This window comes from Antechinus flavipes, chromosome 1 (assembly GCF_016432865.1).
Source record: "Antechinus flavipes isolate AdamAnt ecotype Samford, QLD, Australia chromosome 1, AdamAnt_v2, whole genome shotgun sequence".
NCBI classification, from domain to species: domain Eukaryota; kingdom Metazoa; phylum Chordata; class Mammalia; order Dasyuromorphia; family Dasyuridae; genus Antechinus; species Antechinus flavipes.
In genome coordinates, this window is record NC_067398.1 from 483,492,630 (window position 1) to 483,520,016 (window position 27,387).

Sequence of the window (27,387 nt, forward strand, 5' to 3'; positions counted from 1 at the left end):
GTTCCATGCATGAAATGTAAAAACTTACTTAAAAGCCTTAAGTATTACTTAGATAAAGAAACAAAAGACTCTCAACTTTTACTATTTGACAAGATGTAAATCTTCCCCCGTAGTTTATTTGTGAATATTCTGAATGTTGTTCAATCTGGAACCTGACTTAGTTTCCAGTAGGGTTTGTTTGAGGAAGTTTATAAAAGTAAAACCTAGATTTTTACCTTTAAAGTTTCTGCATCATGGTAAGTATATGTTTGACAGTAGTTACAATCACATGAACTCAGAGAAGAGATTTCAACAATAACAGAAGGACAAACAATATCCTCTTTTCTCCATTTTATGGAATGAAACAGAAGTATTGTGAGATAAGATTGGAGAAAGAAATAATTTTATCTTACTGTTTGAGAAAAAGTTAGACTTGCCCTTCCAACTTTTAACAATGTTAGGAAAGGATATAGTATTGAATGACATAAAATGAGATCTTTCAAGACAGTTGTGAAAAATCCAGTAAGGCTTCATCTATTTCAAAGTTTGAGTAGGCCTGAAGGACTTTAACCATTAAGTCAAGGGCATACTTAAAGTTTTCTCCCTGCCATCCTCCTAAGGACATACTTAAAGTCTCTTCCCTGTTATCCCCCTAAGGACATACTTAAAGTCTCTTCCCTGTTATCCCCCTAAGGGCATACTTAAGCCCCCTTCTTATTATCCTCCCTATTTCAGCTAAATATGGGCAACTGTGTACTTATTGGTCAAGTTCAATTTCTTGGGTAATTACCACATTTAGAATGTAAGATCCTCAGCCAATATGGATGAGGGTCAGTGGTGGGAGGAGGAATTTGTGTTAGGAATTAAAAGCGTTGATCCCACCCCCTACGGTGCTTCCCCCCTTTGATTGTCTGCTTCAATGGGTGGGATGCCCGGTTCTCCTGAGAACGGATAATAAACTTTGCTTTGCTTCTAGAGATCTCTCCAGTCTTTTTTTATTAAATGATTTCTGACCCACACAGTTTCAAAGAAATTCTCAACATTAAATAGCAAAATTAAATACCTTACCTGCTCATTCACATCCAACCTGTTGCAAGTCTCATCATTTGTACCATCACATTAAATAGGGCAAAGTGGACTGTTAGGTGGCTTAAAAGAGTGGACCCAGCAAGACATGTTCCTGAGTTCAAATCTGACATTGAGAACTGGAAACTGAGTGGATGTCCATTAGTTGGAGAATGGCTGAATAAGTTATATGTGAAGTTATGGAATATTATTGTTCTATAAAAAACGATCAGTAGGAATTCAGAGAGGCCTGAAGAGACTTATATGAACTGATGCTAAGTGAAATGAGCAGAACCAGAAAAACATTGTACATAGAAACAAGATTATACAACGATCAATTCTGATGGATGTGGCTCTTTTCAACAAGATGATTCAAGTCAATTTCAATAGATTTGTGAAAATTATTTATGCATATATTTAAAAATAAAAAGCTTTAATTAAAAAAATAAACTGTAAAATTAAAAAAACAAATTGGCCTTTTTTTTTTTTTTTTTTTTGGATAACTTACAATTTATTAACTTGTTCACTATCCTTTGGACCTATCAAAGTTTGTCTGTAAAACAAGATAGGTGGTGCGATGAATAGAGTGCTAAGGCTGAGATCAGGAAGACTCATCTTCCTGAGTATGAATTTGATCTTGGATACTTATTAGCTATGTGACTCTGGGCAAATCACTTCACCCTGTTTGCCTCAGTTTCCCAACTGTAAAATAAGCTGAAGAAGGAACTGGCAAACCAGTCTACTATCATTGCCAAAAATAATCTCAAATGGGATCACAAAAGAGTTGGACACAATTAAAATGACTGAGCAACTGAAAACAACCACCCTGAACTAGACACAATACTCCAGATATGGAGTATTATAGGAGGATATAAGAGACATATTATGACTTTCAATTTGGATGCTAATAATAAAACACAAAATTGCATTATTTCTTTTTGACCTCATATGAAACCCTTAGGACCTTTTCCTAAGAATGAATTCCTAGCTTTTTCTCTATTTTCTTTTTCTTTTTTTTTTTTAAAATAACTTTTTATTGACAGAACCCATGCCAGGGTAATTTTTTACAGCATAATCCCTTGCACTCAATTCTGTTCCAATTTTTCCCCTCCTTCCTTCCACCCCTTCCCCCAGATGGCAAGCAGTCCTTTACATGTTAAATAGGTTATAGTATATCCTAGATACACTATATGTGTGCAGAACTGAACAGTTTTCTTGTTGCACAGGGATAATTGGATTCAGAAGGTATAAATAACCAGGGAAGAAAAAACAAAAATGCAAGCAGTTTCCCAGTGTTCTTTCTTTGGGTGTAGCTGCTTCTGTCCATCCTCGATCAATTGAAACTGAATTAGCTCTCTTTATCGAAGAGATCCACTTCCATCAGAATACATCCTCAAACAGTATCGTAGTTGAGGTATATAATGATCTCCTGGTTCTGCTCATTTCACTTAGCATCAGTTCATGTAAATCTCGCCAGTGCTCTCTGTATTCATCCCGTCATTCCTTACAGAACAATAATATTCCATAATGTTCATATACCACAATTTACTGAACCATTCTCCAATTGATGGGCATCCATTCATTTTCCAGCTTCTAGCCACTAGAAACAGGGCTACCACAAACATTTTGGCACATACAGGTCCCTTTCCTTTCTTTAGTATCTCTTTGGGGTATAAGCCCAGTAGAAACACTGCTGGATCAAAGGGTATGCACAGTTTGATAACTTTTTGAAATAGTTCCAAATTGCTCTCCAGAATGGCTGGATGTGTTCACAACTCCACCAACAATGTATCAGTGTCCCTGTTTTCCCACATCCCCTCCAACATTCCACATTATCTTTCCCTGTCACTCTAGCCAATCTGACAGGTGTGTAGTGGTATCTCAGAGTTGTCTTAATTTGCATTTCTCTGATTAATAATGATTTGGAGCATATTTTCATATGTCTATAAATAGTTTCAATTTCTTCATTTGAGAATTGTCTGTTCATATCCTTTGACCATTTATCAATTGGAGAATGGTTTGATTTCTTATAAATTAGAGTCAATTCTCTATATATTTTGGAAATGAGGCCTTTATCAGAACCTTTGACTATAAAAATATTTTCCCAGTTTATTGTTTCTCTTCTAATCTTGTCTGCATTTGTTTCGTTTGTACAAAAACATTTCAATTTGATATAATCAAAATTTTCTATTTTGTGATCAATAGTGATCTCTAGTTCTTCTTTCATCATAAATTCCTCCTTCTTCCACAGGTCTGAGAGATCAACTATCCTATGCTCTTCCAATTTATTTATCATCTCATTCTTTATGCCTAGGTCATGAACCCATTTTGACCTTATCTTGGTGTACGGTGTTAAGTGTGGGTCAATGCCTAGTTTCTGCCATACTAATTTCCAATTTTCCCAGCAATTTTTGTCAAATAATGCGTTCTTATCCCAAAAACTGGGGTCTTTCAAACACTATATTATTAAAGTTATTGGCTGTTTTGTCCTTTGAACCTAACCTATTCCATTGATCAACTAGTCTATTTCTTAGTCAATACCAGATGGTTTTAGTAACTGCTGCTTTATAATATAATTTTAGATCTGGTATAGCTAGGCCACCTTCATTTGATCTTTTTTTTCATTAATTCCCTTGAAATTCTTGACCTTTTGTTTTTCCATATGAACTTTGTTGTTATTTTTTCTAGTTCATCAAAGTAGTTTTTTGGGAGTCTGATTGATATAGAGCTAAATAAATAGATTAATTTAGGTAGTATTGTCATCTTTATTATATTTGCTCGCCCCATCCAAGAGCATTTAATATTTTTCCAGTTGGTTAGATCAGACTTAATTTATGTGGAAAGTGTTTTATAGTTTTGCTCATAAAGTTTCTGATTTTCTCTTGGCAGATAGATTCCTAAATATTTTATACAATCAGTAGTTACTTTAAATGGAATTTCTTTTTGTAACTCTAACTGTTGGGTTTTGTTAGTGATATATAAGAATGCTGATGACTTATGTGGGTTTATTTTGTATCCTGGAACTTTGCTGAAGGTGTGGATTGTTTCTAATAACTTTTTAGTAGAGTCTCTGGGGTTCTCTAAGTATACCATCATATCATCAGCAAAAGAGTGATAATTTGGTTTCCTCATTGCCTATTTTTATTCCTTTAATCTCTTTCTCAACTCTTATTGCCAAAGCTAGCATTTCTAATACAATATTAAATAGTAATGGTGATAGTGGGCAACCTTGTTTCACTCCTGATCTTATTGGGAATGGTTGCAGTTTGTCCCCATTACATATGATGCTTACTGCTGGTTTTAAATAGATGCTACTGATTATTTTAAGGAAAAGTCCATTTATTCCTATACTCTCAAGAGTTTTTAATAAGAATGGATGTTGGACTTTATCGAATGCTTTTTCTACATCTATTGAGATGATCATATGGTTTTTGCTAATTTGATTATTAATATGGCCAATTATACTGATAGTTTTCCTAATATTGAACCAACCCTGAATTCTTGGTATAAATCCTACTTGATCGTGGCGTATTATCCTGGGGATGATTTTCTGTAGTCTTTTTGCTAATATCTTATTTAAGATTTTAGCATCAATATTCATTAGGGAGATTGGTCTATAATTTTCTTTCTCTGTTTTCAACCTACCTGGTTTAGGTATCAGTACCATGTCTGTGTCATAAAAGGAATTTGGTAGGACTCCTTCAATCCCTATTTTTTCAAATAGTTTATAAAACATTGGTGCTAATTGTTCCTTGAATGTTTGGTAGAATTCACATATAAATCCATCTGGTCCCAGGGATTTTTTTTTTTTATGGAGTTCATTAATAGCTTGTTCTATTTCTTTTTCTGCAATGGAACTATTTAAGCAATTTACTTCCTCCTCTGATAATCTGGGAAGCCTATATTTTTGGAGGTAGTCATCCATTTTGCTTAGGTTATCAAATTTATTGTCATAAAGTTGGGCAAAGTAACCCCTTATTATTTCTTTAATTTCCTCTTCACCGGTGGAAAAGAACAAATTGGTCTTGAGACATTTACTAGCTTAGCTTTGTGACACTGGATAAAAACAAAACAAAACAAAACAAAACAAAAAAACTAAACTAAACTATTTGCCTGAATTTCTTCTGTAAAATAAGCTGAGGAGGGTTTGAGGTAGAGCACCAGCCCTGAAGTCAGGAGGACCTGAGTTCAAATCTGCCATCAGACCCTTAACACTTCCTACCTGTGTGACCCTGGGCAAGTCACTTAATCTCAATTGCCTCAGCAAAATAAATACATAAATACAAAAACAAATAAATAAACAAACAAACAAATAAATAAGCAAGCAAGCTGAAGGACATGGTAAACCATTCCAGTATCTTTGCCAAGAAAACCCTAAATGGTTTCACAAAAAATAGGACTTGGCTAAAAACAACCGAACAACTAGACGTAACAAGGCAACAAGCATTTATTAAGCGCCTACTATGTTCTAGCCATTGTGCTAAATGTCAAGAATACAAATATAATGAGTAAGAAAATTTCTTTCTTCAAGTAATTTTGCAATCTAGTGAATAAAGATAAACCAAAAAAAAGTGGGGGGGGGAGGGAAAGAGCTAAAATGAAATTATTAGAAGAGGGATTGGAATGATAGAATAGAAAAATCAGAAGCAGAGCCGGAAAGAATTGCAGGTTGGAGGTCTTGGACATCACAAAATAAGGGTCCTAGGAGTATAAGATACAAGTGTCCTATCAAGAATTTTATAGACTTACTGATGAGACCAGGAAAATATTTTTATTCTTGATCTTTCAAGAACAGATGAGGTGTCTGAAAACAGACACAAGAGTACTAACGTATAGCAATGTCCTTACCCTGATTTCTCATTGGCTGGGCACTACAAAAGTTATAGCCTTATTTCATTTCCTTTATTCCACATCAGTCTAACCTTTAGTTTTCATTTCTTATGGAGTTGTCTTTTTTTTTTTTTAATGTAACTGTAGAAACTAAACCCTCATCCAGTTCTTGCCTGAGGAACCAATTAAAGGAAACAAGCATTTATGAAGGGTCTACTATGTGCTGGGAACTATGTTAAGTACTTTAGAATTATTATCTCACTTGATCCTCACAACAACCCTGGAAGGTAGATGCTATCCCATTTTACAAATGAGAAAGAAAGCAAATAGAGACAGTGACTTTCCTAAATTCACACAGCTAATAATTGTGAGGGTCATATGTAATTGTGAACTCAGGTCCAGCTTTCTATCCACTATACCATCCAATGAGTTTACTGGATAAAAGGGACAAGCAGGGTAAGGGCAGGTCAACATTCCACGGTGAAGAAATCCAGAGATTGAGGAGTTTCAGGATTCGAGTCCAGAAAGGTAGAAACAGACCTGAGAGGAATGATTAAACTAAGGTGGAGGACATCTTGCTTATTCCTAAATAGAAAATTAAATAAGATTAGCTTCACTGAAAGATTTCTCTCTGAAAGTATTAGGGATCTATCTCTTTATATATTAATTCAGAAGAACTGAACTGGTACTGAAAGGACTATCTGCAGTCAAAAGAACAGGGCTCAAATTCCTGTTATTTACCTACTTAAAAGCACATGACTTTATCTCAACCTGTTTTCTAATTGACTAAGGTAAGGCAATTCCTAGAGGTTATTACCTAGAGGTCAAGAAAAGTCTCACAAGACCAAAAATATCCAGAGTAGTGAGAAAAAATGAAAAATCTGAGAGACAAGTTTCTGGATAATTAATTTATTAAACTATCAAATAATAAACTAATAGTGGTATTTCTTAAGAAGAAAGAGAAAAGACCATGGAGATCATGTCCCTGATAGGTGATCAAACCACAAGTGGTTAAAAAAAAAATCACTGAATGATAGACTTTTTCTGATAGACATTCTGAGAATGAAAGAACTAAGTCTTCAGTTCTTCCTATTGAGATGACAACTTAACAATGAGACCAAGACCAACTAGCCTCTCAGTATTCCCAAACTTCCAGTACTCTGAACAAGATCACTATTATAATCAAAGGACCTCTGTTCATTTATAAGCTCATGACATTTGTTAAAAGACATGTGCTTAAGCCCTGTTTGTAGTGGCTAGAAACTGGAAAATGAATGGATGCCCATCAATTGGAGAATGGCTGGGTAAATTATGGTATATGAATGTTATGGAATATTATTGTTCTGTAAAAATGACCAGCAGGATGAATACAGAGAGGACTGGAGAGACTTACATGAACTGATGCTAAGTGAAATGAGCAGAACCAGGAGATCATTATACACTTCGACAACGATATTGTATGAGGACATATTTTGATGGAAGGGGATTTCTTTGACAAAGAGATCTGAGTTTCAATTGATAAATGACGGACAAAAGCAGTTACCCCAAAGAAAGAACACTGGGAAACGAATGTGAACTATCTGCATTTTTGTTTTTCTTCCCGGGTTATTTATACCTTCTGAATCCAATTCTCCCTATGCAACAAGAGAACTGTTCGGTTCTGCAAATATATATTGTATCTAGGATATACTGCAACATATCCAACATATAAAGGACTGCTTGCCATCTAGGGGAGGGGGTGGAGTGAGGGAAAAAAAAAATTGGAACAGAAACGAGTGTCAATATAAAGTAATTATTAAATAAAAATTAAAAAAAAAAAAAGACATGTGCTTAAATGTTTGTTGGGAAGTATCAAAATAAAATGTATCAATGTATTAAAAAGAAAAAACAAAAAGGTTAGAAAAGATGGATTTCCTTAACTTTAAAATGAGAATAAAAGCACCAATTTCAGAGTAGTAGGAAAATTAAAGGATTAAATAATATCATATATGCAGTTCAAGATGATAGAACTCATTCTTTACCAACTCATTTACTAACTGCAGCCCATCCTTGTCCATTGAACTTGTATAGGAAAGGCTTCTGATTATGCTCATTATGGGTTACAACTTCTGTTGTAGGTATTTCTGAATGAGAATACAAAATCAGGTTAAGTTTAGGAAGACTGTTTATTGAAGGACATTTATGAACAGACATTTTAAACAAAAGCAATGGTCCTGCCATCCTTTGTTTCTCATAATAAATCTTTACAAAAGAAAATCATTAATTGTTAGCTTTTAAATTCTGAAAATTACAGATTTTGTTGAGGAAGGAAACAAGCGTGGATCTCTTAAGACATTTTAGCACCTCTATCTTTATGAACACAAACTACATTAACTTTTCATTAACTTCAATAACAATAATTTTACTTGCCTCGTGAATTTATGATGGTAAACTTCACTTAATATCAGAACAATGTGACTGTAGACTTAGACAAGGTCTAGGAAGCTGAAATTCTAGCCTTGTATCTATCACTCACATTCATGTTCAACCATAATCTGGGTTGACATAATTTCAGAGATCATTTATCCCAAGGAAGGCTTTGACACAGGGGTGAGGTAATTCGATTCTTGAAAGGAACATAAAGAGTTTTTCTCTTCTGGGTTGCACATTGGGCAGCTAGAAGAGTATTGAGTTAACAAGTAGAAGTTGCTTTAGAAGCTAATGTCACTTTTTGGTTGTTTTCATCTTGTAAGTCACTGTCACTGACAATTTTAAAACAATATATTTAAGCTTACATATATTATTTACCTTATAGGGCTGTCTTTTTGGAGGTGAAAACTTAAAGCTTAGAAAATAACTTAGTCCAAGGGCACACAGGACTGGCCCACCAAGCCTTGCCTTCTTATACCAAGGTCCAATGCTGTTTTTAACAATACCACTTTACTGATTGCATATTTAAATAGTCATAATATTTTTTTCTTTCTTAGAGTGGTATAATAATAAAATTAGGAGTTGGGAACTGCACAACTTAGGCAGGTTATTTCACTTTTCTGTATGTTTCCTATTGCAAAAAATGGAAATTGAACAAGATCATCTCCAAGCTCTCTAAGTTAATTAGAGCTAAACTAATTATCCAGTTTTGAATGATTCAGTATCCTTTTACTCTTCATAGTTCCTACAAATTCTTCTAATAATTTTCAAATATGTATTAGGTTCTAGAAGTGATGGGAGAATAGTAATCAGAATTCTAAAAAAAATGCTAGTTCTTTGTTCTTTCTTTGTTTCCATATTATAAATAGTCCTTGTAGAGGGTCCATTTCTGATTAGAATTACTGAACTGAAATTCAGATGAATAAAACATTACCTTCAGTAACTGAATGGATTGTCTTCATAGTTTTAGTTGAAAATCAACCGTAAATGGCTTTACATCAAAACTGCTGTGGTCAAACAGGATATTTTTACATGTAAAATGTCAGGCCATAATATTTTGAAACTTATTTACATTATAGAAATCTTTAATAATAATTAAAATTTCCTGCCAATATTTGAAAAATATTCTGCTTATGGTAGATATATTTTTAATATGAAAGCATTAAGAATACATTCCTATTACATTATTTGTTACAGTACTAAGTAACAGCATACAACTTAGTTAAAGGGATATTATCAACTGCTACAATATTCTTTTTCCTCATTTCCATTAAAATGAAGTATTAATGACAATAATTTAGAAACTAAAATATTAGGAATGGAAACCACTTCCATGTTTTTCTTAAATAACAACTTGTTGATTCATACTTTTTTCTTTTTAAATATAAAGCAACCTGATGTTTGTCATCATCAGTCTTGTTGTTTATTATTAATCTATGGCACTCTTCCCCCCTCTCCCAATCTGTCTTTTTTCCCAACAAGAATTCTTTCCTCAAACATGCCCTCTATTGCTACCCATCCTAAACCTCCTGGTTGATAAATTGTTACTACTAAGTATCAGAAAATCTCAACAGGAGAATTGGTATATATAAATCACCAAAGGGATAGCGGTTTTTAAATTTCCATTTAAGCACAATAACAGATACAAACTTTAAAGGTTTGTTACATCTGTATGTTTTTTTGAAGGCCGAAGATTCCCTTTTGATTGTCAAAGCAGCATCTGAATGTACTGTGCAAAGGAATCCATAGAAAACGTTTCCTCCTCCTGGCAGAATTAGGTGCTGTTTGAATGATTCACATATTCTAAAAGTGATCGGTCTAGAACTCTTCGGATAAGAGCTTCCTCTAATATATTAAAGTCCTAAAATAGAGAAAAATGAAAGATACTTTAAAAAATAGCTTTGTCTTCTAATTCTAAATTCACCCAATTTTTCCTGGAGGTACTGTCAGTTCAAAGTGACAAGCATAACCATTATTTAGCCAATTAGCAACCATAAGATCATACTAGATTCCATAAGCAAACATAAGTCAAATCAACAGGACTATAAAGAAAATGGAGTATGATTTTTGCAGCATCTCAGTACTACTGAATGCTATTTTCGGTTGTCAAAGCTTATCAACACTTTTTAAAAATTAGGCTTAATTTTGATTTTTGTTTTGTCCAAGATCAGCTGAAGCATGAGATTCTGTTTCAGACCCTTATCTTTACTCTGTCTCTATTTTTATAAGTTTTTTTTTTTTAATAAAAGCTTTTTATTTTTTAAAATACATGAAGAGATAGTTTAACATTCACTCTTGCAAATCCTTGTGTTTCAAATTTTTCTTCCTCCTTCCCCCTGGACAGCAAGTAATCCAAGATAGATTAAAAAAAAATGTGAAAAAAAAAAATAGGCAAGCAAACAACAAAGTAAAAATACCATGTTGTGATCCACATTCAATTCCATACTTCTCTCTCTGGATGCAGATGGTTCTCTGCCTAACAAGTACGTTGGAATTTTCTTGAATCACCTCTTTGTTGAAAAGAGCCAAATCTATCACAGTCGATCATCACATAATCTTATTCAATTGTGGTTTCTTGTAAACAACATATTGTAGGATTTTGGGTTTTGAACCACTCTGCTTTCTGCCTCTACTTTTATGGGACAGTTCATCCCATTTTCATTCAGTTACTCTCCATCTTATTTTTCCATATTTCCTTATTCAACTGAGTGTCTACATTATTCCTTCTTTGAACCAATACTGATGAGAGTAAGATTCAAGTGATAACCATTACTCACTCCTCCCATCTTTCCCTTTATTGAAATATATTTATTGTATCTCCTCACATACAGTAATCTACCCCATTGTACCTCTCCCTGCCTTCTGTACCCAGAACATTCTCTGAAGGTTTGATTTTGGGATATCTTTCCTGAAGTAATTGGGGATTCCAATTTATTGAAAAATACTTTCCAGGTTCTCCTTCTGATTATGACTTTCAGGTAGTCCAATGATTTTGACACTGTCTTTTCTGAATCTATTTTGCAGGTCAGTTAATTTTCCAATGAGATAATTTACATTGTCTTTACACTTTTCCACTTCTACTTCTCTTGTTAAAAAACAAAGGTGTGTGTGCATATATAATAAACATGTATGGATACACATATTATACCCATTCTGAATCTTGAAGTTTGACTTGTATGGAATTAAAGAGACTACATAGAACTCACCCACATTCCAGCCTTAAAGCATTCTGTACCAGTAATCCCATAGGGACAAATTATTTGCCTTGTCCAATTTTTCTTCTTTCAGTAATCCTGGGCTTTTTCATTTAATCTCTTCCTAAGATTTGGATACCTCTCATTCTTGTCGATTTCTTTTACAAAATATATAGGTAATTATACTACATAGATTTATACTAAATAGATTTGAAAAAACTTAGAAAATATAAAACTCCAAAATGACAATGTTAAGGGAACAATAATCAAATTCAGAGATTTTTCTTTTGAGAAATTACATGTTAGTGTACTTTTAGTATTCTCCCAACAATTATATGATACACTGAGTTTAGAGTTAGGAAGATCTGAGTACAAATCTCAATTACTAGTTGTGTGACATTGGGATGTCACTTAACCTATCTTTGCCTCAATTATCAACTATAAAATAGGATCATAATAGTGACTACCTCCTTGGGTTGTTGTGAAGGTCAAATGAGTTACTATTTGTAAAGCACTTAGCCCAGTACAGGGCAAAAAGCAAAAGTTAGATTATACAAATGTGTGCGTACATGTAAACAGACATGCATACACATGCTTATTATTATTTCCTATATTTAAGGGGAAACCAAACTGAATTTTCTATCTAAATATATTAATTTTGTTTTTCTCATATTTAAGGAATTTTGCATTTAGGTTCCTATGAAAGGCAAAGTATAAAAGGGCTAAGAAAAATTATAAAATAAATGCACACAATACTTTATGTGTTTAGACAGATTAGAATTAGAAAAGACCCCATTACTTTGTGCTTCTTATTTCCATTACTGATGAAGAAAATTATATACATATCTACAGGAAGAATATGGAATGTATAACTAATTGGTTCAATCACCTCAAAATCCAGTATTTTAAATTTTGTATTCCATTAAGCTCAGAGAGAAAACTGCTAAGTTCATGAACAGTAGATAAAGATATCTATTATAATATTAAATGGCTAGAACAATATAATACTCTTATTTCACTAGATTTGATAACCACTATTCTGACTACAATGTGATAGAGAAATAGAATTATATCATTTTTTAAAAAAAGATGCATATTGTAGGGTAGTTTTCAGCCATTTTCAGTTATGTCTGATTCTTCACGAACCCTTGTGGTTTGTTTTTTCTTTGCAAAGAAGTGATTTTCCATTTCCTTCTCCAGCTTATTTTACAGATGAGGAAATTGAAGCAAATAGGGGTAAGGTTTGCTTTCAACAACTAATGAATTCTTTTTGTCATAGCACCTCATGAAGTTTGTCTTGATAAAGCTCAAAAGGATTAGGATTTGCATTAGTGGAGTAATCTCCCTAAAAGAAAATTATATTCTCACAAACTCAAAAGTATTTTATAGCATTATTTTGCATGATAAGCAAAGAGTTGGAAACAAAATTGGTGTTCCTTGATTGGAAGATTGTTGGACAAATTAACATATATTAATTTATTGGATTATTATGGAATTAAAAATATGAAGGATCCAGGGAAACTTGGGAAGTATTGTGAGAACTGATACAGAATAAAATGAACAGAACCAGAACACTAACTTACACAATGATCACAATAATGTAAAGGAAAACAACAGCTGAAGAATACAGGGACTAATTTTGACTTCAGCAAACTATATTAGTGAAACATGCTTTCCAAAAGAAAAGTAGTGGGCTATAGAATGAAGAATAACTTTCTTATCAGGCATGACCAAAATTGATTTTGTACTTTGTTCTTGTAAGAGAGAATTCTGTTATTGCACCTGTTTAACCCATATTAGATTGCTTGCAATCTTGGGGAGGGAAGAAAAGGAGAAATTTTGGAACACAAGATGTTGTAAAAGAGAATGTTGAAAACTATTTTGAAAAATTTGAAAAAATAAAATATTATTAATGAAGAAAAGAAAAACAAAAAAAAAGTTTTATTGGAAGAAAAACAGGAAATTATTGGAAGGTGAAAGAAATCTCAAAGGTCTAATGCAACATTTATTAAATTTTAATAAAAAATGAGAGGATTAAAATAAGAGGAAATAATAATATCTCCAATAATGATAACTAGCATTTAGACTGGGTTTTAAAATATACAAAGCAGTTTATGTGTCCTCTCATTTAATTCCCACAACTTAAATGGGTGCTATGAGTATTCCATTTTACTTATAAGGAACTTGAAGTTTAAAAAGGTTAATTGAATTGTCCAATGTCTCACAGCTTTGAAGTGTCTATGACATGATTTAATTTAGGCCTCTGACTCCAAGCCAAACAATATACCATCCACTGTGCTACCTACCTGCTATTAGGTACCTTAGAGAATCTAATTCACAGAGCTGTGAAACTCAGATGAGAGCATGTAAAACTCTTTGCAAAAAAAAAAAAAAGAAAGAAAAGTGGGGGGAGGAGCTCCTCCCCTGACCAACTATTTGGGGATATTTAGAATAGATGAGATGTTTTTAAAGTCTTACTAAATAATAGCTCTTAAGACAGCACACCATTTTCTTTCCTGAATTTTTTGTTTGTTTGCCTTGGAAAAACAAAACAAAACCCAAAGATTTACTTATCATAACAATTTAAGAAAAAAAGATGTAGGTGTTTACTTACAATGAATTCATCATAAAACATTGTGTGTCTGATTTGCAGGTGCCGGATCAAACTGTCACTGGAGTAGATTGGATCTCCATTAGGTATAAAATGACAGAGTGGACAGAACTGTAAATAAACACAGAAAGAAATTTTTGGAAATCAAATTGCTGTTTGTGCTAGACTAGAGAAACATGAAACTGCCTAACAAAATGTACTTTAATCCTGAGACTATTTTGGGATAATTTTATTTATGATTTTTGACATCAGAACAGCATGATCAATGCAGTTATGTCTCAATGCTACACTTAATCTACCCCACCATAGACAGTTAGATGATAGAGAGGAGAGAGCAAAGCGTTCATATCTAGAGACACTATAACAATAAGGGTTTCAAGTTCTAAACAAAAACGGGTAGCCATCTTATAAGACAGGGATAATAAAATTTCCATTATTTATCTCAGAGGACTGTTGCAGGGAGAAACATTGTGAAAAATTTACAATACCACCTAAATGCAAGTTATTTTTAGTATTTCAAGTTGCCTTCCCCTTTGGCAAAGTCTAGCAGGAAAAAAAAAAAAATTTAAATGTTCGATTAAGATAGTATTTCAGAAAAATGTTATGTACATCTTTGCCTCTCTGGCATTGTTCTTTTGTCTCCTTGCCTCCCTATTTTATTCCTCCTCTTTTCCTATTTTCTTTCCCTTTTATTTCTATGGCTCTTTTCCTTCTTTTCCTCTTTTCTTTTAAACCTTTGCTACCTTTCAATTTCTTCCTTTTTTCCCCTTCTGAATTTCCAACTATATTTGCTTAATGTTTTTTCCCCTTTTGCTCCACTGTGAATGGAAGTACTCATTCTATCTTTTCTCCATTCTCCGTAATAGCATTTTATTTTCAAAACACATGCAAAGATAGTTTTCAACACTCACCCTTGCAAAACCTTGTGTTCCAGATTTTTCTACCTCTCCTTCCCCCACCTTCTCCCTTAGATAGCAAGTAATCTAAATTATGTTAAACATGTTCAATTCTTCTATACATTTTTCCACAGTTAGCATGCTGCACAAGAAAAATCAGATCAAAAAAGAAAGAAAAAATGAGAAAGAAAATGCAAGCAAACAACAAATAAGAGTGAAATGCTATGTTGTGATCTGCACTCAGTTTCCACAGGCCTCTCTGTGGATATATAAATTTGGCTCTCTTCCACCACAAAATCATTGGAACTGAATCATCTTATTGAGCCACATCCATCAGAATTGAATTCTGTTCACATCACTCAGCATCAAGCCTCTCTGTATGTTGGCCGTTTCTTACAGAACAATAACATTCCATAACATTCACATACCATAACTTATTCAGACATTCTCCAACTTATGGGCATCCATTCAGTTTCTAGTTTCTAGCCACTACAAAAAGGGCTGCCACAAACATTTTTGCACATGTGGGTCCATTTCTCCCCTTTAAGATCTCTTTGGGATATAAGCCCAGTAGTAACACTGCTAGATCAAAGGGTTTACACAGTGTGATAACCTTTTAAGCATAGTTCCAAATTGGAGAGCAAGTCTCCAGAATGGTTGGATCCATTCACAACTCCATCATTAATGTATTAGAGTCCAGTTTTCCCACATTCCCTCCAACATTTGTCATTGTCTTTTTCTGTCATCTTAGCCAATCTAACAGGTGTAATGTATCTAAGACAAGATTTGAACTCAGATCCTCCTGACTTTAGGGCTGGTGCTCTATCCACTGCACCACCTAGTTGCCCCCATGCATTCTTAATGTAAGGTCCATGATTTTTTTTTTCATGAATTTGTTTTTCAAATATTCTTTTCTTAAATTTTCTGTATTCTATTAACTCCAAAGAAAAATTTCAGACTTCAAAATAGAATATTAATATATTTTGTTTTGTTTTTAAAAACATTTTTTACAACCACATTTCAATAAAACTGATTTCTTTTGTAATTCTATGTATCTGAGGACTTTAAAAGCATTATTAGGAGTACATAAGCATCACCAAACTAGCAGAGGGTCCATTAAAAAAAAAAGGTTCAAGAACCCCTACTTCAGATCCTAGTGAATTCATATTTATTGTTCTGAGGTTTCAATTGTTACTTGAATTACATTGAACATTTACAGCCAAATTTAAAATACTATCAAGAAATACTAGGTGATTAAGTTGTAATTGTTAATAAAGTATTATAGACCCAATAAGTTTAGTGACAGACTTTATGAAAAATTCTTGTGGATACTATGTATTAGATTATTGACATACAACATAAGGAGCTGAATTTTATCTTTACCTTAAAATCATTCATGAATATTATTAAAAATGATGATTTGGAATTATGCTCAAAGGGCTACCAACAAACTATGCTTACCCTTTGACCCAGCAGTGTTTCCACTGGGCCTGTATTCAAAAGAGATCTTAAAGGAGAGAAAAGGATCCATGTGAGCAAAAATGTTTGTGGCAGCCCTTTGTAGTGGCAAGAAGTACAGGCCCATCAGTTGGAGAATGGCTGAATAAATTATGGTTTATGAAGGTTATGGAATATTATTTTTCTATAAGAAATGATCAGAATTGCAAAGAGACCTGAAGAGACTTATATGAACTGATGCCAAGTGAAATGAGCAGAACCAAGAGATCATTGCACATGGTAACAAGAAAACTATACGATGATTAACTGTGATGGACAACAGTGAGATGATTCAAGGCAGTTCCAATAGACTTGTGATGGAGAGAGTCATCTACACCCAGAGAGAGGAGTTTGGAGACTGAATGTAGATCACAACATCGTATGTTCACCTTTTTTTGGTGGCAATATTGTTTGCTTGCTTGGTTTTTTTCTTTCCTTTTCTTCTGGTTTTTTCCTCTCCCTTTTGATCTGATTTTTCTTGTGCAGCATGACAGATATGGAAATAGGTTTAAAAGAATTGTACATATTTCACTTATAGTAGATTGCTTACTGTCTAGAAGAAGGGGAAGGGAGAAAAATTTGGAACACAAAGTTTTGCAAAAATAAATGTTTAAAACTATCTTTGCATTTATTTGAAAAAATAAAAAAACTCATAAAAAGAAAATGCTGGAATTTCTTGAGGAATCTTTCTATTGACCTTTTTCATATGATAAAATAGAGGAATTTTGCTGTGATTTGACTAATAAAGATCACTTTGCTCTGCAAGATTATGAATAATAAATTCTCTCAAAGTAGCTTTCCTTATAGGAGAATCTTTGATCCTGCAAACCCAGTGCTGATGTGGCTCTGTGCAGGCTGTATAAGAATTAGCACAGTTGAACTGATCTATAATTAGAAAAACTGAACTTTGGCAACACCCCAAGATGTTTCTAGTTTCTTTTCTATCCTCTTCTCTATCCCTCTCCTTTCTCATCTAGGTGAGGAAAGCATGGGGATGGGACAGGTCAAGAAGGGAGGATAATACTGGGATGGAATAATAAGCAAAACAGATTTTTTTTTTATTCTTAAGGGATTAAAAAGAAAAAGAAAAAAGGACAGAATCTAAGAGAGTGATTTTTGGTTAAATGGCTAAACAAATTGTGATATATAAAAAATGTGAAGAATCCTGGTTAACTGACATAAAATGAAGTAAACAGAACCAAACCTAGAAAACACTTTATATAAGGACACCAACATTGTAAACAAAAACAACTTTGAAAGACTAAAGAACTCTTGATCAATACAATAGCCAACCAGGTCTCTAGAGGACCTATGATGAAGTATGTTGCCTACCTCCTAAAAGAAAAGTGATAGGCGCTGGATTAGAAAGAGACATTGACTATATTTTTTAAAACAATGTTTTCCCGTCAAGTTTTAAAGAAATATACACACACACATAATAACACAATTTTTTAAGCTAGGCAATCAGGGTTGAGTTTAAAATATTTCTACACCAAACACTGTATGTGTTAAATCCTTAACCCTATATGGCTCATCTGTAAAAATGAACTAGTAGAAAGAAATGGCAAACCACTATCTTTGACAAGAAAACTCCAAATGATCACAATGAATCAAATAGGGCCAAAAAGTGACCCAAAAACTAATTATTCCTATGGTTTGTAGAGTTTTTACAATAAATGAATTTAGAATTTGTCCAGAGCCTTTTAGGCATTTATTAATACCACCATATAGTTTTATTATTTGTATTAATTGAATGATTATATATATATATATATTTATACCTTTCCATTTGTTGTATCAAATCTGCATTCCTGCTATAAACATGATCTTGTCATAGTATAGAATTTTTCTAATATGTTGTTATGGCAACGAAGACCTGTGGGTTAAATTCATCCCAACCATCTACTTTTGTATGGTTCATATTTTAAGAAGTTTTTCTTTTTTAATGTAAAAACCATTTCTAGCTTCTGCACAGTACAATGTAAGTCAGAAGACTGGATTTGGCTCCCAGATCAGCTTGCCATACATTTTAATAGTTAAAATTTTCATTTTGTCTTTCCCTGGTTTAAAAATTAATATATTTCAGGGCAGCTAGGTGGTGCCGTGGATAGAGTATCAGACCTGAAGTCAGGAAGACCCAAGTTCAAATCTGGTCTCAGACATTTAACACTTCCTAGCCGTGTGACCCTGGGCAAGTTACTTAACACCCATTGCCTCGGCTAAAGTAAAATAAAATAAATAATATATGTGTGTGTTAGAAAGGGATTGGAAGAATATCTTTTTTTCCCAACCCTTGCAAACAGTTTATAGTAGAATTCATTTTTCTCAGAATTGTATCATTCACTTGCAATCCATCTGTTTCTGGAGATTTTTCCTCCTTTTGCGTTCATTTTCATTTATGCTTTCTTTGCTTGCTTTCTTCTCTCTCTTTTTTTTTTGATGTTGGATTATTTAAATAGTCTGTTGTCCCCCTTTCCCCCCATCCCCAAATCTGGGTATTTTAGATAGTTGCTTTCCCAACTCTAATCCCTCCAGTTTTCTTCCTACCTACTTTATCTTGTCAATTTCAGGGTTTCCATGGGATCCTAGGGGTCTTCTGTGGATCCCTAGGCTGTGCAAAGCATTTATATTTTTTTATTTATACTTTTTTTCTTTTTTAAAGATTGATCCATTTCTAACTTCTATTGGAGAGTTTGCAGGGGGATTTTTATATCCTAGCATGTTAGCATCTTTCATAAACAAATTCAATAATTCTTGAATGTTTTCTCCTTGACCTACTTTCCACATCATTTGATTTAGACTATCTTACATTTTTTTTTCCATTTTAAAATTTCTTGCTGTTTCATAAAGTCATTGATTTTTGCATCATTTATTCTACTTTTCGGGCAGTTGATTTTTTGGTTAATGTTCACCATTAACTTCTCTTTTAAGCTATTTCCCTAATTCTTTCCTCTAGAGCTCTTATTTCATATATATATATTTTGGTTTCATTCCTTCTAAGTATTCATCTGGTCTTTGTGTGAAATATACTTTTCTCTTTTGTATATTTGCTAACAATTATGGGGTTAGTTGTTTCTTCTGTTTAAACATCTCTAGATCTGTAATAACGTTTTTATACCAGTGTTCTCTTTGGTTTACTCATCTTTGTAGCTTCAGGAAACTGCTTTTTTTATGTCAGGGTCAGGTTCTGACTCTTACTTCCTTTCTGGCTACAGTAATCAACTCTACTTGAATTCATCTTAGGTCATCTACTTCCTACTCTTGATATCTACCTTCTAGAGTCAGCCTTCCTGAATCTTTTAGGTTTCATAGAACTAGATTTTCAGGGACCTCTTTGATAATGCAGGAAAAAAGACCTCTGCTTCTTTGGGCCCTGGACATAAGGATTCCCAGGCTATGCTGGATTGCTGCACAATGACTTGTGCTTCCCAGGGTTTTCAGAGTCCCAACTCTGAGGACTTCTGGCTTCCTCAAGGGAACCCTCTACTCTTGCTGTCTCTGGACCCTTGTAAACTACATGTGCTCTTGGCCGGAAGCTCTGCACTGGCTTTGAATATATGAGTTTTCATGTCATCTCCCCTATTAAGTTGTAAGCTTCTCAAGGGCAGGGGCTGTCTTTTGTCTCTTTGTATCCCCAAGTCTTAGCGCACTAACACACAGTAGTTACTTCATAAATGTTTAATGAATTGAATCAAAATTAAAGTGTGCTTATTATTTCCTTTCAATAAAAGGTAAGCTTCTTACAGACAGGGAACGTTTTATTTTCATTTCTATATTCCCCAGAGACTGGAATATATGTTCTTGTTGATTAATTAATAGATATTGAAAAATATGCATTTGCTCAGAGCTGCTGATACTTATCAGATAAGAAATTGTGTTTGGCAAAGGTAGTCACACTGCCCATGTTTAACTTAAACAAGTCATCTTTTTTCATACCTAGAAACGGCACTGAGTTCCTTTAAGGCAAGGAATCTACCTACTATGATTCCAAAATGTGTTTCTCTTTCCCAGATACCATACTGCTCAGGAAACTGCAGGCTCTTTCATCATAAAGCTTTCAAAAACTTAATTCGCATAAGCCAGTCCCCTTCAAAAGAATGCAACTCAATTCTCAAATATCTGAGTGGTCTGGTGGATAGCGAAATCAAGAAAGTTATAGCTCTTTTCCCACAATATTTTGTTTTCAAAAGTCCTTATAGGAAATTAATTTTTTAAAATTTATTTTAAACTTAAATACAAAATAAGGAGGAGGAAAAAGAGTTGCATATACATAGAAGACGATGAGAGGATTCAATATAAAACCAAATTTCCATTTCAAACTATTTACTTTTTTTTAAACTAGGTAATATATAACACATTGTAGTATTCAAAGCTACTCAGTTTTTCTGTGCTTCTAAGTTTTCTTTTAGTCTCTATGTATTTTTTTTCTCTCTCTCTCTGCACCCTACACTAGATAAGGCTATAATTAATCATGAATATATATATATATACACACACACCCCGTACATACATACACACATATTTCTTTTAGTGAATTCTTTTTTCTGGAGGTGAATAGCATCTTTCTTCATAAGTCTAAGTCTTTTCATGTTCTTCCAAAATCAATCAGCTCAAAATTTCTTTTATCACATAAGTATGCCATCATAGTTATAACATTCCCCAATTGAAGGGCATCTATCATTTTAGCCAATCTGATAGGTATAAGATGATATTTATACATATTTTAAGAATTACTTTTCTACCTTTATAACTTCTCCAAAATGTTAGAACATTATTAAGCCTCTGTGAAGTAAACATAGAAGTGACTTATCAAGGTAACAGCACAATTTTGTAACTGACAAATTCTATAGAGAAAAATCACTTTCAAGTTCAAGAACACTGAAAAAAAATGACTCAAATGCAATATATGCTTTTTTTTTTTTTTTTGGACACATTGTTTTTTTGACTCTATATTGCTGTTTAATCACACACAGCTCTTTATGACCCATGAACTTTATTATTCATGGGTTTTTCTTGTCAAAGATACTGATGTGGTTTGCTATTTTCTTCTCCAGTGAATAAAGACAAAACAGAGTTTGTTAAATGCCTTGCCCAGGCTCACTAATAAGTGTATGTATGAGGTCGGATTTGAACTGCAGACTCAGTGTTTATCCACTGAGTCCCCTATGTTAGAATCTGTTAACAGATTGCAAAAATTAGGGGTTGATGAGCATTTGCATAAGGAAGTTAGATCTGCCAGATCTGCCAAATGTTCTCTTATAAGGTAGTACAATTATACTCCTTTTGATTAATTACATCTTTAAACAAAAAGAAATTTGTTCCTTAAAAGGAACTGTGTATTCAAAAACAACTATTAGCAAATAATTAATCAGGGTCACATTCATATGTCAATTGTCAACTGATTACTCACTTGCACTGAGACTTTGTTAGTTTAATTTAGAATGAATGAATCTCTTCCTAATAAAGGCCAGCTCATGCTGGACAGACTGTACAGACAGCAATCATGCACACAGAATCTTTTTTGAGTCAACAAAATAAAAGTGACAATCAGTATGATCTAATTGAACAGAGGGCCTATCAAAAAATCAGTTAGACTTTGTTTTAAGCCTTGCCTTTGATATATACTGGCTCCTGAAATAGGGGCAAAGTTACCTTTACTTTCAATGCCTCTATAGGTTCAATGTCTCTATAGGTTATAAATGACATTGTAGTTATTGATCTAAGTGAGTGGGATAGTGTTTCCAAACCCAGGATTCCTCATACAAATGAAATAGGTGCCAAAATAAACATACATATACATACAGAAACATACACACACCCAAATTAATCAATCTGCTAGTATATAAAGGAACAAAAAAATAAAATAAAACATACCACTGGCCTCCTTTCTGATCTGTGATAAGTGAGACAGTGATTCAGCAAGCTATATTCATCCAACTCTTTCTCACAAAATGGACATGCACACCTGGAATTAATTAACAAATTAGTTAGAAACAGCAAAGTATATAGGCAAAGTCAATGGATATGAGGGTTTAGTCCTAGTGCTGTTTGATTTGATTGATCAAATTACTTAAACTTTAAGGTGCCTCAGTTTCCCTATATATAAAATGGACATAACAAAATTTCTTTCATAAAATTTCCATAGGCATTTTGAGGAAAATATAATGAAATATAGTCAAACTATTTTAACCTAACCCTTTCCTCGCCCCCCAAAAAAGCCATTTGTGTATGGATTATCATCTCAAACTCTGGCAATACATTTTCCCCCTCCCCTATACTAGTTAGCTGAGTTACCTTTCCCTGACCCAAACATTCCCTGATGATTATTGGATTATTCCTTCACATGCAAAACTAAAATTATGTCATCATTATTTAAACATATAATGAATAATACATATCAATGGCAAACACATTCAAGATGACAGCATGGCACAAAACCAGATAACAAATTAGGAACACTAATCTCTCCCCAAGAAAGGACTTCAGATTCTTTATTCTACAAAAGAACACTATTCTCAGGACATGCCCATTTTCACCAATCTGTTCTTGTTGATTTAATAGAATTTCAAAGTTAATATGCAGACAAAAATGTACTTTTGTTCTAGAAACCCATTTAGTTTATTATGAATTCATTAAGAAGTAAAATCCAACTTACTTCAGTTTCTGAATGCTAAACCTGCCAGCTACCATGCCCTGCCCCACACAAAATTCATTCTTTTGTAAAACTCTAATAATGCTAAGAAGATTCAGAATAAAATTTGTGAACTGAGTAGAGGATTTTACCATTTAAATAAACTCAATGACAAGTCATTTTGTAAAAGAAAGTATCCATTATAATGCAAATAAATCTCTCAATATTGTAAGCTTACTTTTTTCTTTTAAACCATAAGTCGGCTGAAATCCCTAGATAGTCTATGATCAAAAAAGTGGAGTTAATGTCGACTTCAATGCACCAACCTCTCAACAAAGCATAATATGCAGGGAAGATTTATGACTTGTGTCAATTCCTGGAAGGAAAAAGACCCTGGCCTTTTCAATTATTCTGAGAGAACAAAACCACTTTTCCTTTTCTTTCTATTATAGCTTTTTATTTACAAGCTATATGCATGGGTAATTTTTCAGCATTGACCCTTGCAAAATCTTCTGTTCTAATTTTTCCCCTTCTCCCTCCCCATCCCCTCTCCCAAATGGCAGGTAGCTATGTTAATACATGTTAAATATGTTAAAGTATATGCAAAACCACTTTTCAAATCAACAGAATAAAGAAATGAAATTTCTTTGAAAGGCTCATCTAATATTATTGTACTGTATGGCATCTAGGATACCAATCACTTCTCAGCCTTTTCTATGAAAAGTGAAAAGTAAGAGAAGTGACTAGGGAAACAGGACTTTGGAAGAAGAGAAAAAATGTTAAACTGTGACCTCCAAGATGAAACTGGGTCAAAATAAATGTTTGGTCAGAGGGTTCAGTTCTACATTTTATTTTTGGTTCCTCTTCAATATCTTCCTCTTATAGAAATTGAAGGGAGAAACAGATCTAATCTTTACACTCCTAAAAGGTAGATTACAAAATCTGTTAAATCTGCACACTGGCAATTAGGTGGTACACTGAACGGCTTCCTAGGCCAGGAGTCAAGAAGAGCTGAGTTTGAATTCAGATAGGATTTTATATACTTACTGTGTGACCCTAGATGGTTTGCCTCAGTTTCAAGTATAAAATGAGGATAATAACAACACTTTCCTTGAAAGGTTGCTGTAAGGATCCAATGAGATAAAATTTATAAAACAAGTGCCTGACTCATAAGTGCCATATAAATTTTTATTCCTTTCTCTTCCTCATCAAACTTACCAAATGTTACAATTACTTGCTAGTCATAAAGACCAACATTCATATTATGCCTTAAGTTTTGCTTTGTTTAATTCCATTGAACCTCAACAATCCATGAAGATTTTGTCATTGTTTAGTTACTTTCAATCATGTCTGATTCTTCATGACCTTTTCAGGGAAAGCCAGTGGAGTGGTTTGCCATTTACTTCTCCATTTTACAGATGAGAAACTGAGGCAAATAGAGTAAGTGACTTGCTCAGCATTACATAACTAGTCAGTGTCCAACAGGAAATTTGAACTCAGGCCTTCCTGATTCCAGGTCTGGTGCCCTCTCCATTGTATTGCCTACCTGTCCTACACAAAGAGGATACTGCAGTAAAGTATCACTTACTTAACAGAATGCAAATTGCCATAACATTTTAAAAACGAAGATGTGAAATTCAGTAAGTTAAAAAATTAAATCACTGTCAATAAAAGTTAAAAAAAAAAATTAAATCAAAGGGGCACCTAGGTGGCCCAGTGGATCGAGCACCAGCTCTCAAGTTAGGAGACCTGAATTCAAATCTGGTCTCAGACACTTAACACTTCCTAGCTAGGTGATCCTGGCCAAGTCACTTAATCCCAATTGCCTCAGCAAATAATAAAATTCAATAAATTTTTAAAAATTAATATTTTCATAAATATAACATTCATTGATAAGCTTCATGGAACTGAAACATTTTACCTTGCTACTTCTCCAAGCTCTTGAAGAGGTCCATAATTTTCTATATACTTCTGACAAGTCTTTATATGAGCTCTCATTTCACTGAGACATACCTATGATAAAAAAAAGATTAAAAAAAAATCCATTGTTGCAATTTCCTACAAATTATTTTCTCTGCTTAGTTTGCCCTCTATTTATTGCCTCTATTTTTCCTCCTAAGATACACAAAAGAATGGAAAACACTATGCTTGTGACAGCAGAAGATCTGAGTTTAAAACTCAGTTCTACTGCTGATTGGCTGCATGACCTATCTGAATGAAGTTGTTTATTTTGTAAAATGAGGGGTTGGATTAAATTATCCTCCTGGCCCTTTTGATATCTATGAACTGTCTGCACTCTATAAATTTCTCTGAGAACAGGTTTTTAGAAGAATGCATTTCAAAATAATACGAATTCTATCAAAATTTTGGAAACTTTGCTTAAAAATTAGAATGACCTACTGCTCAAAGTATCACTTTGATCTGTTCATATTTCTTTAAGTTTTTAATAAATTATGTAGTCATTTTTATGCTTTTTATAATTTCATTATCTGAGAATAGATTTTAAAAATAAGAGAATTATGGAATGAGCCACAGTAAGTAAACAGAAGTCTTGTACATGTATTCTTGGACAAAACAGAAATATTATGGGTTCATAATATGCTCAGTACCATTATATGAATTCATAGAACATGCCATAATAATTTCCTTAAGATTATACTCAAAAGATGGTTAGTGCATTATATTTACTCCAGTCAACAGAAAAGAATGTTTTTTATTTTGGCAATCCTAACTATAAGGAACCTATTGCTACATAATACAAATCTGGATAAGTATTTCATTAGGTACTAAAAACATCTTGTATCAAAGGAAGCTTAATAAACCAAGTTGTGGTATAGGGATGGGCCATTTCTGTGCTCTTCTCTTGTCAAAGCTACAGAAGTTAAACCTCAAACCCCAAATTCATGATGTCAAAGGATGTTGCAGTTTCCTGACAAGGTTGAATTTTAAAAAGATCAGGACAAACAGATTCATGCTTTCCCAATATTTACCATAGAGAAAGCTACAAAAGCAGGGGAGATTGGGAGAGGAGAATCTGCCTGTCTCAAAACAGATGTATTTTTAGAACATTTAACACCTAACCATATACTTTTAATACTCTCCAATTTTTCTAATATAAAATTAGACCACATTTTGAAATTAAAACTCTATAGCACCAAAATAAACTTCATTAAGTCTTGTGTATTTAAAATTAGAGCTCACATATTGAAAAATCAATATTTATTGAACTGACAGTCCAGTTGCGGACAACCCGAGACAACTGTCTCCAATAGCTGCCATGAATTCAGTTTCATTATGTTATATATTCTGAGTGATAAACCACGATTCAAAGAAAAGAGAAGTGCAAGAGTCCAATAAGGATAGGAATGGTCATGGAAGGTTTTCTGGAGCAGGAGTGCCTTAAGTTAGGCTTTGAAGAATGGCTAGAGTTTGAATAGCTTGTCAGGAGAAGGAATGGCATTCCAAATAAGGAGAAGGACCTACCCTCACCATTACCTCTAAAAAAAGGAATAGAATACTTAAGACCTTAAGAAATGTAAAGACTAACCAGGGAGAAAATCTGTATTATAGGAATAGATGCAAAATATATATACAAAATAAACAAAAGCTCATTTGATGGGAGGGAGGCCAGGGCATTTTGGCAAATATTTTAACAACTGGCTTTCTGAGGGAAAAACTGTGCTCATGATATATTTCTAAGTTTATTCTGTAATATAACCATTGTCCCCATCATTTCTTAAGTCTAGATAAATCAACAAAATAAACCAAACCATGATTTTTAGCATTTTGTGGATTTCCAAAGTACAAATGCTCATATGGAATTTAACAATCAACTGAATTTAATAACCAGATTAAGCTAGTTTCAGTACCTCTCCTCCTCCCCCATGGATGGGGATAGGAAGGTAAGCAGGAAAGACTTCACTAAGAACATACTACTTGAACTGAATTTTGATTACAAGGGATTGCGCTTACAAGAAGTGTATTTCAAAAATGGGGGATAAGTCAGTGCAAAAGCATGCAGGCTAGAGATGAAATATCACGGGAAGAATAGCAAGGAAGCTAATTTGGCTGGATTATAAAGTGAATAGAAACATAAGGCTGGAAAGGTAAGTTGGGCTTAGGTGGTAAAGGATTTAAAAAAAGAATTGAAGAATTTGTTCCTAGAGAAAATATACAACATTTGGGGCTTATTGAATTAGGAAATAATATGAACAGTTTTGTAATAAATTACTTTAGCAGCATGGAACTTTTCTTAACACTAAACCCTAATTTTCC

At 33.5% G+C, this 27,387-nt stretch overlaps 1 protein-coding gene across 1 annotated transcript in view; it reads right to left on the reverse strand.

Annotated features, from left to right (window-relative positions):
- Nucleotides 1–8,020: 8,020 nt before the first annotated feature.
- The window catches only part of RNF125 (ring finger protein 125), a 31,707-nt gene continuing 12,340 nt past the window's right edge, over nt 8,021–27,387 (reverse strand). The window contains exons 3-6 of the mRNA XM_051970285.1: nt 25,034–25,125; nt 22,356–22,446; nt 14,092–14,199; nt 8,021–10,144 (exon numbers count right to left, since the gene is read on the reverse strand). Coding sequence (XP_051826245.1) covers nt 10,058–10,144; nt 14,092–14,199; nt 22,356–22,446; nt 25,034–25,125 — 378 coding nt within the window. The 3' untranslated portion in view covers nt 8,021–10,057. The remainder of the gene's footprint in view (nt 10,145–14,091; nt 14,200–22,355; nt 22,447–25,033; nt 25,126–27,387) is intronic.